This window comes from Gobio gobio (genome assembly GCF_949357685.1).
Source record: "Gobio gobio genome assembly, chromosome: 11".
Lineage (NCBI taxonomy): Eukaryota > Metazoa > Chordata > Actinopteri > Cypriniformes > Gobionidae > Gobio > Gobio gobio.
The window spans coordinates 41642746-41660621 of record NC_137104.1 but is presented as its reverse complement, the minus strand read 5'-3'; the positions used below and the strand labels follow the sequence as shown (position 1 = coordinate 41660621).

Sequence of the window (17876 nt, the reverse complement as noted above, 5' to 3'; positions counted from 1 at the left end):
ACCTAGTAAGAACTCTAGCAGCTGCGTTTTGGACTAACTGTAGCTTGTTTATTGAGGATGCAGGACAACCAGCTAATAAAGCATTACAGTAATCTAATCTCGAGGTCATGAATGCATGAACTAACTTTTCTGCATCAGAAATAGATAGCATGTTACGTAGCTTAGCAATGTTTCTAAGATGGAAAAATGCCGTTCTTGTAACATACGAAATATGATTTTCGAATGTCAGGTTGCGGTCTAATATAACACCCAGGTCTTTTACTGTAGTGGATAAAGTGACAGGACATCCTTCCAAGGTAAAATTGTATTGCGAGAGGTTTTGTGGGCAGTTTTTTGGACCAATAAGTAACACCTCCGTTTTATCTGAATTTAATAGCAGAAAATTACACGTCATCCAGTATTTAATATCTTCAACACACGCTGTCAGTTTAGATAATTTAGCGTTTTCATCCGGTCGTGATGAAATATATAATTGAGTGTCATCAGCATAACAGTGGAAATTAATTCCATGTTTTCTTATAATATTACCAATTGGCAGCATATATATTGAGAATAGCAGAGGGCCTAGCACGGATCCTTGCGGCACCCCATAGTCTACTGACGTCATCTTTGATTTTTCCCCATTTAGACAGACAAAATGGTAGCGGTCTGATAAGTACGATCTAAACCAGTTTAATGCCTGTCCCTGAACACCAGTATAATTTTGAAGTCGATCTAAGAGTAGTTTATGATCTATAGTATCAAACGCAGCACTAAGATCGAGTAGAACTAGTATTGAGATACAGCCTTGGTCAGAAGCTAGAAGTAAATCATTTGTGATTTTAACGAGTGCAGTTTCTGTGCTATTATGCGGCCTGAATCCTGATTGAAATTTTTCATAGATAGCATTTTCTTGCAAGAAAGCGCACAATTGAGCGGACACAACTTTTTCTAGTATTTTAGACATAAATGGAAGATTTGAAATTGGTCTGTAATTTGCTAGGTTATTATGATCTAATTGTGGCTTCTTAATGAGAGGTTTTATGACTGCCAACTTGAATATTCTTGGAACATGACCTAAAGATAAAGATGAGTTAATAATATTGAGAAGAGGCTCTTCCACTACAGGTAACAACTCTTTCAGTAGTTTAGTGGGTATTGGATCTAATAAACATGTTGTTGGTTTAGATGCAATGATAAGTTTATTTAGCTCTTCCTGTCCTATAGTTGTAAAGCAGTGTAAAGCGGTTCTTGACGGGTGATAGTTGCGGTTGAATCATAAGACATCATTAAAGATTGTACATTTACAATTTTGTTTCTGATGCTTTCTATTTTCTCAGTGAAGAAATTCATAAAATCATTACTACTAAACTGTAACGGAATATTTTGCTCAGGCGATGTTTGTTTATTTGTTAGTCTAGCCACGGTGTTAAATAAAAACCTTGGGTTATTTTGATTATTTTCTATTATTTTGCGGAGATGCTCTGCCCTGGCTGCTTTTAGGGCCTTTTTATAACGTGACATACTATCTTTCCACGCGATTCTAAAGACCTCTAAATTTGTTTGTTTCCATTTACGCTCTAAGTTACGAGTTTCTCTCTTGATAACGTGTAGCACTGCTGTACCATGGTGCTTTAGGTTTCCCTCTAACCTTTTTTAATCTAATTGGTGCAACAATTTCTAATGTGCTAGATAAAATCGTGCTCATACTGCTAGCCATTTCCTCTAGTTCATCTGTTTGTTTGGGTTCACTGAGCAGCTGAGCCAGATCAGGTAAGCTATTTGAGAATCTATCTATAGTGGTTGGAATGATTGTTCTGCCTGGTCGATAACGTGGCGCAACATGACAGATTTCAGCAGTACGCAGTATGCAAGTTACCATGTAATGGTCAGTGACATCATCACTTTGCGGTATAATATCTATGTCGGTTGGGTTGGTTCCATGGGATATAATTAAATCTAGTGTGTGATTAAGACGATGAGTGGGACCAGTGACGTTTTGCTTAACCCCAAAGGAGTTTAATAGATCTGTAAATGCAGCCCCTAATGCATCATTTGTGTTATCTACGTGTATGTTAAAATCTCCAACAATTAATGCTTTATCGACGTTGACCAATAGATCTGAGAGAAAGTCTGCAAACTCTTTTAAGAAATCAGCATAGGGCCCTGGAGGTCTATACACAGTAGCCAAGGCTAGAGATAGTACGGATTTCTTTCTTACATTTAATAGCGTAACATTTAGCACTAGTACTTCAAACGAATTAAACCTGTAACCTGTTTTATGAGTAACATTAAGAATATCTCTATAGATTGTTGCAACACCGCCGCCACGACCAATCAGACGGGGCTCATGCTTATAACAGTATCCTGGCGGAGTAGACTCATTTAGACCGAAATAATCATTTGGCTTAAGCCAGGTTTCAGTAAGGCAAAGTACATCGAAACTATTATCTGTGACCATTTCATTTACAATAACCGCCTTAGGTGTGAGCGATCTAATGTTTAGAAGACCTAGTTTTAGAAATTGTTTTTGTTCACTAATATTGAGATTTTCTGGTTTAATCACAATTAGATTTTTCCTAGATCCTACATTAGATTTAATGTTTGACCTCACTAAACGAGGAATAGACACAGTTTCTATGTAATGTTCTACACAGTTATGTTCAGACACAGTTTCTATATAATGTTCTACATTGGTACTTATGTCAATTAAGTTTGGACAGCATTGTTTTTGTTCACTAATATTGAGATTTTCTGGTTTAATCACAATTAGATTTTTTCTAGATCTTACAGTATTTAATGTTTGACCTCACTAAACGAGGAATAGACACAGTTTCTATATAATGTTCTACACAGTTATGTTCAGACACAGTTTCTATATAATGTTAATCTACACAGTTCTACACGAAGTGGAACGCACTTCAAAATGGCAGCGGGGATTCCCCCGAGGGGAAGTGCTTAGGGAAGTTAGCAAGTGCGTGTCAACACAGCACTAGTGGCCAGGCCAGATGAATTGCAGTGTAGTCACTTCCGTGTTGGCTTCAAGAGAAACGGCTGGAGGTTGCCGCTTGGTTAGGACCAGGTCAGGTGTAATGCTAATGTTCATTTTTTTCTAATCATTAATGACTCAAGATTATTTGTTTTATACAAAACCTTACCAGCTCTAAATGTTATCAACAAGGCACCGCTCTGCTGTTTACCAGATCGCAGTCAGAAGAATTTCAAACGTGAAAAGGTGTGTCTTCTCAAACCTGCAACGCACTCGTACTTTCACTATCTATACAAAGATAATGAGACATTCAAGGTAACTCTTCTTCCATTAGTATACAATAAGTAAAATAACGATGGTAGCAAGTGTATATTCTATCCGTGTACAGTGAAGAATAATATAGGCTAACGATGGTTTCAAGACGCAGGGACTAACGTGTGTCTAAAACTGTTTCGAGTCCCTTTAGCCAAGACATTATGTAACTTACTGTTTCAGCTAGGAGCGACGAAACAACTCGTCGATCTTTATTTTTTTATTGATGAATGTATTAAAAACTTGGGTAATCTTGCCATGCAGAAAATAGTACCACCACCACAAGTCAATTTATGCGAGTCTGGATTAACACCAAAACCAACCCCTAAAACTATTTCCAAACCTATTGATTTAAATTAACGCGCTAGAATGTCTCCCCAATACTGACATCTCATTTTTATCAAAACCCTGCTCCACTTTGTGGACCAAATTTATGTTAAAGGTGTGTAATATCGCAACATCTGCCAAAACTTTTCACACACTACATCAGATTATGCAGTAGACTAAATAATGATTATGAAAGATAATAACAAAATCAAGATTAGTTTATATTTGTATTTATTTAGATTTAGTTGAACTGTTTATTTTGATTTTATTGATTCTGTCTACCCATTCATTCATTCATTCATTCATTCATTCATTCATTCATTCATTCATTCATTCATTCATTCATTCATTCACCTTTCTGTCTTTGAAACTACAATTACTAGATATAGAAGGAGGTCAACACACTTTTTTTGACATGTAAAGTCTTGCTATGATGCATCAGTGGACAGATGGAATGTTCAGTAATTGTTGGATTGCTTGTAATGTTCCTCTTTTGGAAGTCAATTTGGATAAAGACATCTAAATGACTACATTGTTTGGTTGAAAAAGCTACATGACTGGTCACCTTTGTAATGTGATTTCATATGGTGTCTTGCTCTGGTTCTAGTTTATATACATGGTCATTCACATGTACAAAACTGGTTGATGTACATAACTGAAATTAATTAGCTTATGATGACAGTTTTTATGAGTTTTTTTTCTATCATGAGAAACCTGTTTAGTTTGAAACAACTTGAGACTGTGCAACTAGTGAGTTTTCTAACCCTTTAACAGATATTATTGTTCTTTCTTCAGGCTCTTAATGATTTAAGGCATCTCTTGGAATATCTAAAGGCAAACAAGGTCAGTCTTTTTTTCAAATAGCAATCAGAACATTTATCAGACAACTGATAAATGGCCCATAATTCACAGAGTTCCAGATCATCCTTGTTTCCAGTCTGCACTTAAATGGCAAGCCGTTTTAGCTTAAATTGTTTCCAGCGTTAAGGCCTGTACACACCGGGACGAATATCGCGCGCGCTTATCGCCAGCGTTTTTCGTGCCGTTTTTCGGCGCGTCTTGAGTGTTCACACCCAAGCGATTTTCACTGGCGCTGCGCCGAGTGAACGTGCACATTCAGTCGATGCGCTCCCGGTACACAAGATGGTGCTGCGGCACTTTAAGCCTCTGACACTCGCTTGTCACACAGAAGGAGAAGAGAGACAGTATTTACGTGCTTGCCAAAACCATAGACATATTATGTATATGGACAAAACCATTCACACACTTTTTGCTAACTGGCAAGCAGCATTAGCAGTTCATCTTCTTCTTTGTCTACTTACCACTTCTTCGTCGTATCAATGCGTGCTCGGCAAGACCGTTTTGTGCTTGAGCGCCACCAAGTCGTGTTTTACTGTCACTTCAGCAGCTCCAGGCACGTGAACAAAAGCGCCGATCTCATTGGTCGGCCAGTTTTTTACGCGCCGCGTCAAAATAAAAAAACGAACCCGAGGCGTTTTTTTAAAAATGATGCTTTTACGCCTGGCGTTTTGCGCGTCGGTGTGAACACTCACATTGGCGCCCATTGTTTAGTCCCGAGGCGTTAAACGTCGGCGATAAACGCGTGCGAAAATCGTCCCGGTGTGAACAGGCCTTTACTCGTCGTAATTGCATTTTTACTAGTAAGAATTGAATTAGAGAGCTATAAAATATGGCAAGGCGTTTTAGCTTAAATTGTTCCCAGCGTTACTCGTCGTAATTGCATTTTTACTAGTAAGAATTCAATTAGAGAGCTCTACAATTCAATTCTTACTAGTAACAATTACAAATATAGCTGCAAGCAGCCATTAACGGGGCCAAGCGCAACAGAAGCAAACAAGGAAGATAGCAGCAGACCAACTGAAAAAATTAGTGAATACATTTGAAGCAAAAACGTTAAAACTATGGCAAGCCGTTTTAGCTTAAATTGTTCCCAGCGTTACTCAACATAATTGCATTTTTACTAGTAAGAAATCAATTAGAGAGCTCTTCAAATCAATTCTTACTAGTAACAATTACAATTAGAGAGCTTTATAATTCAATTATTACTAGTAACAATTATGATAAGAGAGCTCTCTAAGGGTGAATGAGTAATCTGTACAAGTTGATACACCGTAAAAAATAGTGTCGTGGTAATCTTTAATCAAATCTGAAAAGTAACTTCTAACTCTAAAGTTCTACTCTAAAGTTAGCTATAACTTAAGAACAAGTGTGTTTCTAACAGCACCTACAGCTTTTAAAAACAAGCATGTTTCCAAACTCTACTATAGCTTACGATATCACTTTAAGACAAGCACATTTCCAACATCTATAGCTTAAGAAAAAGTAGTTTTCCAGTAGCTATATCGCTTAAGCCAAGCATGCATCAGACACTATAGCTTTAACAACAAGCGATTTCCAATATTGATTATAGCTTTAAACAAGCATGTTCCCGATATCAACTATTAATTAAACAACAAGCGCTTCCAATATTAATTATAGCTTTAAGAACGAGCACTTCCAATATTAATTATAGCTTTAATATTTATTATAGCTTTAAGAACACGCGATTTTCCATATTACTATAGCTTTAAGAACAAGCACTTTCAATTTTAATATAACTTTCAGAACAAGCATCCCAATAGTAGCTATAGCTTTAGGAACCAGCGCTTCCAATATTAATTATAGCTTTAATACAAGCATTTCCAATATTAGCTAGCTTTAAGAACAAGCATTTCCAATATTAATTATAGTTTTTAAGAACAAGCATTTCCGATATTAGCTATAGCTTTAGAAACCAGCGCGTCCAATATTAATTATAGCTTTAAGAACAAGCATTTCCAATATTAGCTATAGCTTTAAAGGAACTGTATGTAAGAAATGAATTTCAATTAATCATAAAATCGCCCTGATATATCACTAGACATTAAGAAATCATGTTAATTTCAAATATTTATATCACTGACAACAGTAGTCCGGCCAGGATATTGTCATTTTAAAAGTGAAGTTGCAGCCCTCAACTGATGTTGATGTTGAAGTGTTGTGTTTTGGCCTGAAGCGCCACCCTCCACCTATCTACCAATCACGAAGTCAGTAGTGTTTCGGCATCCGGGTGGCCAGCTCTGCTCTAGTTCTCTGCTAGCTCTGCTCTACCACAGCTGCAGCTACAAACTTTTTGGATAAAAAATAAAACTTTACAAAACCTAAAAGACCTCGTTATGAATCAGAAAAACGTTGTGACAATGAAAAAACAAAGAACTTGCTGTGTAGGACTCGTCACTTTCCATTGGAAGCTCCTTGTAGCAGCCTACATTCCTGCTGGATCCTGCAGCCTATCTGGCAACCTCGAGTCAGGGGGAGGGGGGGAGGGGATACACCGCTCTACAGTAATTTGCAAGTGATTGCAGTACCAGTTTTGGCCACAATCTTACATACATTTCCTTTAAGAACAAGCACTTTGAATATTAATTATAGCTTTAAGAACAAGCATTTCCGATATTAGCTATAGTTTTAAGAACAAGCACTTCCAATATTAGCTATAGCTTTAAGAACAAGCCTTTCAATAAAAGCTTTAAGAACAAGCATTTATATATTAGTTAAAGGTGAACTATGTAGGATTTTTGCAGTAAAATATCCAGAAACCACTAGGCCAGTGTTATATATTTTGTTCAGTTGAGTACTTAGAATATCCCAAATGTTTCCAACTATTTGTAAATCGTGAGAAGTTGCTATTTTAACCAAGGAACCGGGACGTGTGAGCTATGCGTGTGAGGGAGTCGCCTGTTGATTGCGTCATATCTGCGTCACCCTCGGTTTCCGGTTTTATTCAGTGAAACACTTTACTCTCACTGCAGTGTGAACAAGTGTCATAGCAGCCGCCGAGCGAACGTGATAACTTCCTTTTCAACACACTCAGATATATCTAATATGATAAACAGAGTTGCGTTACCTCATACTCAGGACTGGAAAAGAGGAAGTGGCGCCGGCAACCGTGTCATAATAAAAGTCCCGCCGGTGACTATGCCATAATAACAGTCCCACTGTTCAATCGCTCCTGCGGCCTTGCTCAGCTCCACAACACTCGGTCCTGCTCTGCTTCAGACTACAGTAATGTTAATAATCGCATCCATGAACATGATTTCTGCCCGAGTCCTATCCTGACTGTTTTCCCACCGGCTGTGAGGTGAAGACCACATGACCCAAGATTCTGCGCTCAAACGTGGCGTCATCAAACTACGCCTTTGTTTTGAACAGGCGACCTCTAGTGGACGGAAAAGTTACATAGTGTAGCTTTAAAGCTTTAAGAACAAGCATTTCCAATATTAGCTATAGCTTTAAGAACAAGCACTTTGAATATTAATTATAGCTTTAAAAACAAGCATTTCCAATATTAGCTATAGCTTTAAGTAGGGATGCACCGATACCACTTTTTTTCAGACCAAGTACAAGTACTTATATTTGGGTACTTGCCGATACCGAGTACTGATACGAGTACTTAATACCATTACAATTCTTCTAACAATGTTTTATTTTCATCAGATGTTTTTCACTTTCTGACTGTAACAAAGTAAATACACAAATTGATGCTGTTGCTGACATTTTAACATTAAACTTGGTGTTTTCCTAAACAAACATGGCACTGCTGCCCACTTCACATAAATGTAACCTGTAACATTCAGTGGATTCCAGTTCCACACAACATAGTAGCATAACCACTGAATTAAATTTGTAAATGTTACCATAGCCATACAGCCCTTTTTGGAGATGAAAAGAAGCTTCTCTGCATTATCAGCAATGAGCCTGTGTCTGTTTTCATCTACAATGTGTGACACTGAGCTAGGGATGTGCGAGACTAGTCGATTAAACGTTAGTGCTGCTGCAAGAGGACTTGGAAAATACTAGTCGTTTACATTTTTTTGTATTTTTTTTGTATTTAAGGTTTTGCTTTAAATATATATTTTTTTTACAAAGGCTATGTTTAAATTACTTTCGTGTTAATGTTATATCTTGAAATTAATATATTATTTTGAAAAGTGTATATCTGCAGCAAAACAAAATCATTTAATTTTACCTCAGGTTTTGCATGCGTTGATTTTCTCTGGCGCTTGCGGAGGCTTCAGATAAATCTCCACTCGGGTGAAGGAGGATTTTGAAAGCTTACACAAAACTTTTCCATTTTCTTCCATGTCATGTCAAACTTGTAACGTTATAACAATTAAGCTTGCTGAGGCTTGTTATACTACCGGGGATAGGCTAGTCATTACGCACATCCCTACTAAACAGCCTTTCACTTTCGGCAGTCACTAACGAGAGGTATCTGCCTCACGAGCGGTTAAGCTTGGTTTATACTCGGCGCGTCCGCACTAGCGCTCGGGTGCGCGCGGCAAAAATTACGCCATGGCTGTTGTGCGCTTTGAGAGCGCGAGATCCCTTTGCCCTTGGTGCCGCGGTGTGCGGGTGTGCACACCGAATTATGTACCGCACGGCTCCGCATCCAAAGATGCGTTGCCATAAAGTGGTATCGGGTGCGGTTGTATCGGGGTAGTTTTACGAGTACGAGTACGAGTACTTGACAACAGTATCGGACCGAGACCCGAGTACTGGTATCGGTATCGGTGCATCCCTAGCTTAAAGAACAAGCACTTCCAATATTAGCTAAATCTTTAAAAACAAGAATTTCAATATTAGCTATTGCTTTAAGAACAAGCACTTCAAATATTAATTATAGCTTTAAGAACAAGCATTTCAAATATTAGCTAAATCTTTAAAAACAAGCATTTCAATATTAGTTAAATCTTTAAGAACAAGCATTTCCAAATTAGCTAAAGCTTTAAGAACAAGCATTTCCAATATTAGCTATGGCTTTAAGAACAAGCATTTCCAATATTAATTATAGCTGTAAGAACAAGCACTTCCGATATTATAGCTTTAAGAACAAGTACTTCAAATATTAATTATAGCTTTAACAAGCATTTCCAATATTAGCTACAGTATAGCTTTAATACAACGCTTCCAATATATAGCTTCGATAACAAGCACTTCAGATATTAATTATATCTTTAAGAACAAGTGCGTTCCCAATCTCAACTATAGCTTAAGACAATATCCAATAGCAACTTTAGCTTAAAACGAGTTACACATTTACAAATACCACTATAGAGACAGAACAATATCCATAAGCCTAGCATTTTACTGAAACGACTAAGCTTAAGTAATGCAAATACCATAAAATTGCCAGCTGAGACAAATGCTTGATATACTTAACTTGTGTTGTGCAGATTTCTCTGAAATTGTTCTTGAGTCAGTCACAAAAGTTTTAAGTATAACTTCAGAGAGTCCATGAAAATAATGCAGCGATGCAAACTCCAAATTAGACAGTTTATGAACCATGCGACAAAATTGCAAGTTCAAGTTTACAACCTGAATGAATGTGAGGTGAACCGTGTGGGGTCGAATTGCTCTCATTATATTTCGCACAGCACAAATCCTTGTGATATGATTCTGTTTTGCCTGCCGATTTCCCCATTTAATTAGTTCCTGACAAATCTTGTATTAAAGCAAAACATGCATTTGAGCAGTGAGTGATTTTAACTAATAAATACCTCTCTGACGGCCACCTCTCAGGATCACGTTTGTGACGATTGGCCGCCGCCCATCGCTGCTAAACACGCCGCAAATAGAACACCCGACGTATCCGAGAGTCGAGACACAGAACCCAGTGAAACGTTTGCCAAACGTGCCAATTTTGCTAAGAGCGGATAGCGTGTTTCATTGTCTCTCCACCATGCTAGTGGATTAGCCGTAGAGTCAATTGGTTGTTCTTGGAGATAGCGGGTTAACTCCGTGTCAGCGCGCGCTCTGATCGGTAAAGGGGCAGAGATTTCAGACCTCCGTTTATTAAGGAGATCTCCAAGATTTCTCTTCTTGGTAGGGGGTGGTGCACAGACCTATCCCGAATCATCTCCAGCAGTAGCAGCCTCCGAAGCACCACTAACTCCGCCTCCGTTTCCCTCGTCAGCTGAGGGAACCTATCTAAAAAATGTTTTATTTTTAATTTTTTTATGTTTGTAAAAAATATTTTAATAACACGGTTTTGGCGGTTATAGAGTTCTAATGACGGTGTTTAACTATAACCGTCGGTCTCACGGTTATATACTAACCGTCACACCCCTAATGTTCGGTGATTTGTTAAAGGTCCCGTTCTTCGTGTTTTTTTGAAGCTTTGATTGTGTTTACAGTGTGCAATATAACATGTGTTCATGTTTCGCTTGTAAAAAAACACAGTACTTTTCACACAATTTACTTATCTGTGTACCGCTGTTTCCACTGTCCTAAAAACGGCTGGTTATTTCCTTGTGCTATGAAGTCCCTCCTTCAGGAATACGTAACGAGTTCTGATTGTGCTAGCGGTTCCTGTGCTGTGATTCGACCACAGCTTAGCGCACGTGAAAGCGGTTCCTGTGTTGTAATTTGACAGCAGCTTAGCGCACGTTGGAAAGGTCACGCCTCTTAACGGAGAGATGTATGCGTTCAATAATCTCTACAGCGTCCCTGGGAAAGCCAAACAAAGGTGATTTGACTCCTGGATGAAAATAACAGCGTCTCGATGACATGGCGATAAACACACTCAACGCAACAGTTCCTTTTCTCCACACGACCGTCCGCTTCTCCACCTGGGACAGCAACAAGACCGCGCCCCCTTTTTCGCGTTTCTTTGTGGGCGGAGGTTAGTCTGTTCTACTGCTCTACTGACGTAATTAAAGAAGGAAGTACCAGGATGTAGTCCAAGCCAGCCGTTCGCTGTAGGCTTTGAAAGGGAACTTCTGTTAAATAAAATATCTAGCTTGGCATTGAACTTTGAGCTTTATAATTTTACAGGTATTATTTATGCTCTAACAGCAACATTACACACTAACTAAAGTTTGAACAATGGAATCGCGAAGAAGGGGACCTTTAAAGCAGACTGCACAAAATGCATAGCGATAAGCAAAGGAAAACCAATAAATTCTTATCCTGGTTGCAAAGCAGCAAGTAGTAAGAGCGAACTGGATCTGCTTTAAATAGGCACCCTGCTTTTAGCGTAGCCATTAGCAGCGAGGGGAGTTGAAACAGCTGATGCAAATCAGCTGATGAGACATTGTTGTTACCAATAGCGTTAGCAGCGTCTTGACTACTTGGCCTGCCAGAACTGACGCTGACGCTCAATTTCTTACTAGTAAGAATTGAATTAGAGAGCTCTCTAATGTAATTGTTACTAGTAAGAATTGCATTAAAGAGCTCTCTATTTGTAATTCTTAATAGTAAAAAATGATTTAGAGAGCTCTCTAATTCAATTGCAGAGCTCTCTAATGCAATTGCAGAGCTCTCTAATTGTAATTGTTACTAGTAAGAATTGAATTGTTGAGCTCTCTAATTGGAATTCTTACTAGTAACAATTCAATTGTAGAGCTCTCTAATTAAAAATGAATGGAAGTCAATGGAGACATACGACTAGTAAAAATGCAATTACGACGAGTAACGCTGGGAACAATTTAAGCTAAAACGGCTTGCCATATATTTGGGTTAAATATTAGGGGTGTAACGATTCATCTACTACATCGATGTATCGATTTATTTTCCTATGATCTAACTACATCGATCTGTGCTCGGCAAGTTGGCCTTCCGGACGACATATATCGATCTAACATCGTTTTAAAAGGTAATCAATCGATTGTATCGATAATAGGAAATAACGCATTGGATTTTAACACGTCAGACTTTATATGGATGTTTTTTCTTAGCACTTTTAATAATAAAGGCGTTAAACGTTACTCGATTCAGTCTGCCTATCTGTGACATCATCGCAACGCACCAGCAGCAGCGCTAAGAAAACAAAACATAGCATGGCGGATGGTAGAGGAGAAGCCAACGAGCGAGAAATTATCAAGCCACCAAGAGAAAGAGCTACCTGTACTTTCAACTCTTGCTTGTTACCTGTGCATTCCTGGCACCAGTGTGCCAGCAGAGCGAGTTTTTTGTACTGCTGGCGACATAGTGAACGCACAGAGAAGTGTTCTGCGGTCAGATCATGTTGATATTTTTGAAAAAGAAATCTGTAGAGTCATTGAAGAGTAGTGGGTTACATTTTATCTTTTGTTAAATATTGTTTGTTTATTAAACTGAGAGTAGTAGCAGGTTCAGCCAGTTTATTCAACCTGAAGAAATGTTGGTTGCACTTTATTTTTGATATTAATATTGTATTTCTATTATTTTAATGTTGAAAAACAACAGCAAAAGTAGCAGGTAAACCTACTATTAATTAAACCTGAAGAGAAGTTAGTTGCACTTTATTTTTGATATTAATATTGTAATAATTTTTATGTTGGAAAACAAAAGCAGAAGTAGCAGGTTAACCTACTGTTGAAATGTTGGTTGCACTTACTGTGCTTTTATTGAAAATGTATTGAATATTGAAAATGAGAGCAGAAAAGGTTAACTTCTTGTTAATTCAACCTAAACTGTTGGTTGCACTTTATTCAAATAAAATTTGAATGCATTTGTCATTAATTGTTGTTTACTTGTTTGTTTATATCCATAATTAATTGATACCTGATTCCCTTACAAGAAACAACAGGAATCTAGGAAACTTCACCTGCACTGACTAGGGATGGGCATTTCAAGCAAAAATTATATTCCAAGATCGCTGGGAATTATTCGATTTTTATTCGAAAATCGCAACTCCTCCCCCGCATGCACACGTGTAAAGGCTACACACATAAACAGAGAGAGAGAGGGAGAGAGACCATTCACGCTCTCAATCTGTAGGATAACAAACTGTTTAATTCATTAGGGAATAGGCTATATCAACTCAAGCCATATATTTATTGTAACATGCTGAAACATATGACTGTAATGTGACATCGCCCCAAGTTACCTGATAAATGCCACAAGTCTACAGCGTGCGCGTGAGACGATGTGTTATTCTTCTGTTGTCTCAGGGCGTTTTTACTCTGGCATTTTAGTTCGGAATGGGGCACGGTTAGCATGAAAAATTGCTAATGTGAAAGCTTACCTACAGAGCTTGGTGTGCACTGAGGTACCGAACCCGAGAACACACAACCGGAGTTCGGTTGCTCTCGGAGCTGTGCCACGATTCACGTGAATGTGCAAACAACACTCGGGTGCGCACTTGTTCTGGAAGAAAGTAACCAGAGCATGCGTTTTAGCCGATTACAATGTCATTAGTTCAATAACATACACGTAAGAGATAATAGTGTTGATGATTTACCTGAGATACGATCGCGAGAGCGAGCCTGCAGTGTATTCGCGCATAGTGCAATCGGCAGCAAATTAATGGCAATTCACCGTCTCCTCAAAAGAGTCTGTTTGCAAGCAGCAAAGCCGCCTTCAAGCGACACACATATGGTAAACCCAAGTGTCGTTTACTCAGCTGCACATAATAGCACCAAATTAATTGAAAAAAGCCCAATATATTGACCCGCGTTCTGTTTTCTATCACGCCCGTGTACGTTTGTGATGACGTAAGATTAACGCAAACGCACCAGGGTTCAAGTTGTGTGAAACCAGACCAACACTGCGGAGGCGGAGGGAAGAATCAGACTCGGACCGCAGCAAACGTGTCCAGTACACCCTGAGAGCTGACTGGCAGCTTTTAGGTGCGTTATTGGCAGCGCCTCTGGTTACATGAACGTGTTAGCACCACATCAGCACCGACAAGATGGGGATTTTTTTTGGACGATAATCGCACATACTATTCGATATTCTATAATTAAATAACTAATCGAATATTCGAAAATTGCGACCCATCCCTAGCACTGACCAGTATTCAGATATTTATTTCAGTCACACAATTTTTGGCTAAAAAGTTACTGAATCGATTTCAAGTCACTGAATCGTTTCGGATTGTATCGTTCTAAATGAACCAATATCGTCCTTGAATCGTATCGACAACCTCAAATCGTGATACGAATCGAATCGTTGTTAAAACGAATCGTTACACCCCTATTAAATATTATAGCGGTGAATGAGAGAATACATTAAAAAAAATTGTGCGCCCATTTGCTCAAATAGCAAAAGAAAGACGCAACAATAGTGATTTCACAACTTTCAAAAAGAGGGAAAAAATAGAGTGAGATTGATAACGGCAGTCAAAAGAGAAATATGTTAATTTTTACCATCACTCCCATAAACTTATTAGAAACACCCTCACAGCAGCGGTAACTTGTTTTTTGTAATTTGATGCAAAAGTAATACAATTCAAAGTATTAGTGTTATAAATGTGCATATATTTTTTTTTAAAGAAAATACAAAAAATGTTGCAGGATTTACGATATTGATGACTGTTAAAACGCGTCATCACAGTCTGTGAAAAGGGGTCTATTTTTACTAGTAAAAATTGAATTATAGAGCTCTTTAATTGTAATTGTTACTAGTAAGAATTGAATTGTTACTAGTAAAAATGCAATTACGACAAGTAACACTCGGAACAATTTAAGCTAAAATGGCTTGCCATACACTTATATAGTCCATAGTGGACAAAAACATAAATAAAAAAATTTAAAATAATAAAAACAGATAACCTGTATAAGGCTCAATTTCTCTCTGTAGACAAAACATGGTGCTTTTAACACTATTTTCAGTAGTTTGCATCCGCTTAGCCAACCTTTCCCCAAATTTGCCAAATGAGTTTAAGTTGCATGCTAAAATAGACCTATATTAAAAACTTAGTTCATACTATCATTATAATAGTTTATACTACAAGGTTGTAGAATGCTTGAATCTGATTGGTTAGCGAATGTTCTAAGGTGTGCAATTATTTTTAGGGAAACCGCATGGCTAAAGTAGTTCCAGGCAGATCTTGACTGGATTATATCACGTCGCCAAATGATATCAGTTATTTGAAAGGTCCTTACAACCTACAAGCCTACAACAGCAAAAGAACCAAAACCCACAACAACACTGAACAAGCAAATAAATATAGTAAACAATAGGATAAAAGCAACAAATTATTTTCCATGTTTTTTGCCACAATTACGTTTTATGTATGGAAAGCACATACTCTCTTCTTCCTGCTCTCTCTGCTCTCCCATTCAAACGCACACACATAGTGCGGACACACACTCCTGCAGAAACGTGTAAAATATTTTAGCACCTTTCCCTCTTTTTTAGCACCTCCCTCTCCCTCTCCCCTCTCTCACTAATAACTTACTGCATTAATAACTGTATTAGTCTGCTATCAGTGGCTCAAGCCTGTTACAGCTCTAAAATTAGCAATGGAGACTTGGGTTTAGATGTTTAAGAAATTAGTCCTGCACACAAGAGCGTTTTAAGGACAAATCGTGACTAATGTCTTGAAATAAATCATCTGAACAATGTTTTGAGGTGTGATAACCGCAGTATAAGAGGAATAATTGACTCCTGGGCGCTGAATTATTAGAAAAATAATGCACACCCGTGGTGTAACTTCGCTTTGCGTCGTGACCGCATTACCACCTCGGGTGTGGTGTGCATTATTTTTCTAATAATTCAGTGGCCTGTTGTCAGTTATTCCTTACATAAACTAAGGGCCAGATTTACTAACAGTTTGCGCCAGCACAAACCCTCTTTTTGCCGTAAAAAAAAAGACTGTCAGGATTTACTAAAACACGCAGTGAAAATATAGCGTTGAAAGGATGAGGGCACAGTTATTTTTTTGCGGCTGACCTTATTACGTTAGCCTATTTTTAGGCACTGCGTAATATCATTGCACCTGCTGCACCCACGCTATGCTGCACCTATGCTAAAAGTACTACTGCTAGATCCGGAGATCGGCTGAATGGATTTCAAAACTCTAGGGGAGTTGGAAAATGAGACTATTTTCAAAAAAAGTGTAGTGTTCCTTTAAACCTAGACAGTGCATTGGTTATTATGGAAATTATCCGGCTGTGTCTGTGTTCTTTAATTTGCGCGTCGTCATTAGATCAAGCACAGAAATTTCCACTCTGATTGCCACTTTTTTGGAATTGCATCTTGAAACTACACTCTAAGAAAAAAAAAGGTTCTATATGGCACCAAAAATGGTTCTTGGCTCGTAATCATAGGGGAACCTTTTGAAGTGCTATAGTGTAGGTCATCTGCTAATTATAGATAGAAAATAATGTATGGTTTTAATGATTTTGTGTTAACTGCAAAGTTAACTGCAGATATTCTCAAATATTCAATTTTGCGGCTGAAGGATACTCAAAATTAGTATAATGGATAGTATTTTTTGCTCCTAGGACATTTTTTCAGACTTTAGTCAGTTTTATTGATAACAATATTCTATTTTACAAAGACTGAAAATTACTATTGTTATTCTCATCTCATCATTTTGACTAATACATTATTTTTCCAGGCCTTCTCAATGGCCTTAAAGGTTGAGGATTGTGATGAATGGAAAGAAGAAGCCTCTCAAAAAGGAGAAAAGGACTTTCACTTTAAAAGTGTTGAAGAGCGTAATATTGGTGAAACGAGTGATCATGAGCCTATGGTATATGAGGAGGACAACATCTCAATGGATCTAGGGTGAGGATGACACAATCATGACAATGCTAAAGATATACTTTGTTGAACTTTATTAACATAGACATTTTTACCTAACAAATTAAACTCATTTCATTATCTGAAGCTGCACCAGATGGCAATCTTTAATGCCTGTTTTACACATGCACTCAAAAGCACGATATAAGCTATGCAATGTAACTGCAACAACAATCTCACATTGAGGTTTCTAACAGACATAACGTAGCTATGTTTTATGCATATGATAAAGTGATTAGGTTACTACATTGAGTATTTCTTTTTAAAGAGTAAGTCAGTAATTCACTCTATTAGTTTTAATCAGAGATATGCCATTTTGTTTTTATTATTAGGCCGAATTTTGCTGTCGTTACCTTGCAAGATACAGATGAAGTAATGGTAGTAGCATCAGACTGGTTGAGCACAGACAAGAAACAATGTTACTGGCCCCCATTCAAATCAACAGAGAAGTACTTGGAAGCAGTTAGGAACAATCTTGAGCCTTCAACAGGAGGGAAACCATGGGAGATATTAAATGTCATCTTTCATGCAGAATATGGTAACACTGTCTGTTTTAAAATTATTTATTTTCATGTTATGCACATGGTGGCCAGAGGTTTGTGGTTCCCCCTTCTAATTAACGTTTTGACTATTATAGCAATTCCAGTGAAAATAAATCTTGCTACAAGATCTTGCTGACCTTTACTATTTGCAGCATGGATGTGCACCTGTCCAT

The 17876-nt window shown here is 37.9% G+C and overlaps 1 protein-coding gene across 1 annotated transcript in view; it reads left to right on the top strand.

The window, feature by feature from the left end:
* LOC307133627 (nuclear GTPase SLIP-GC-like) overlaps positions 1–17876 on the top strand; it is a 154287-nt gene that overhangs the window by 38675 nt on the left and 97736 nt on the right. Inside the window, exons 7-9 of the mRNA XM_079828757.1 lie at positions 4403–4450; positions 16977–17146; positions 17494–17699. Of these exons, the coding sequence (XP_079684883.1) occupies positions 4403–4450; positions 16977–17146; positions 17494–17699 (424 nt within the window). The remainder of the gene's footprint in view (positions 1–4402; positions 4451–16976; positions 17147–17493; positions 17700–17876) is intronic.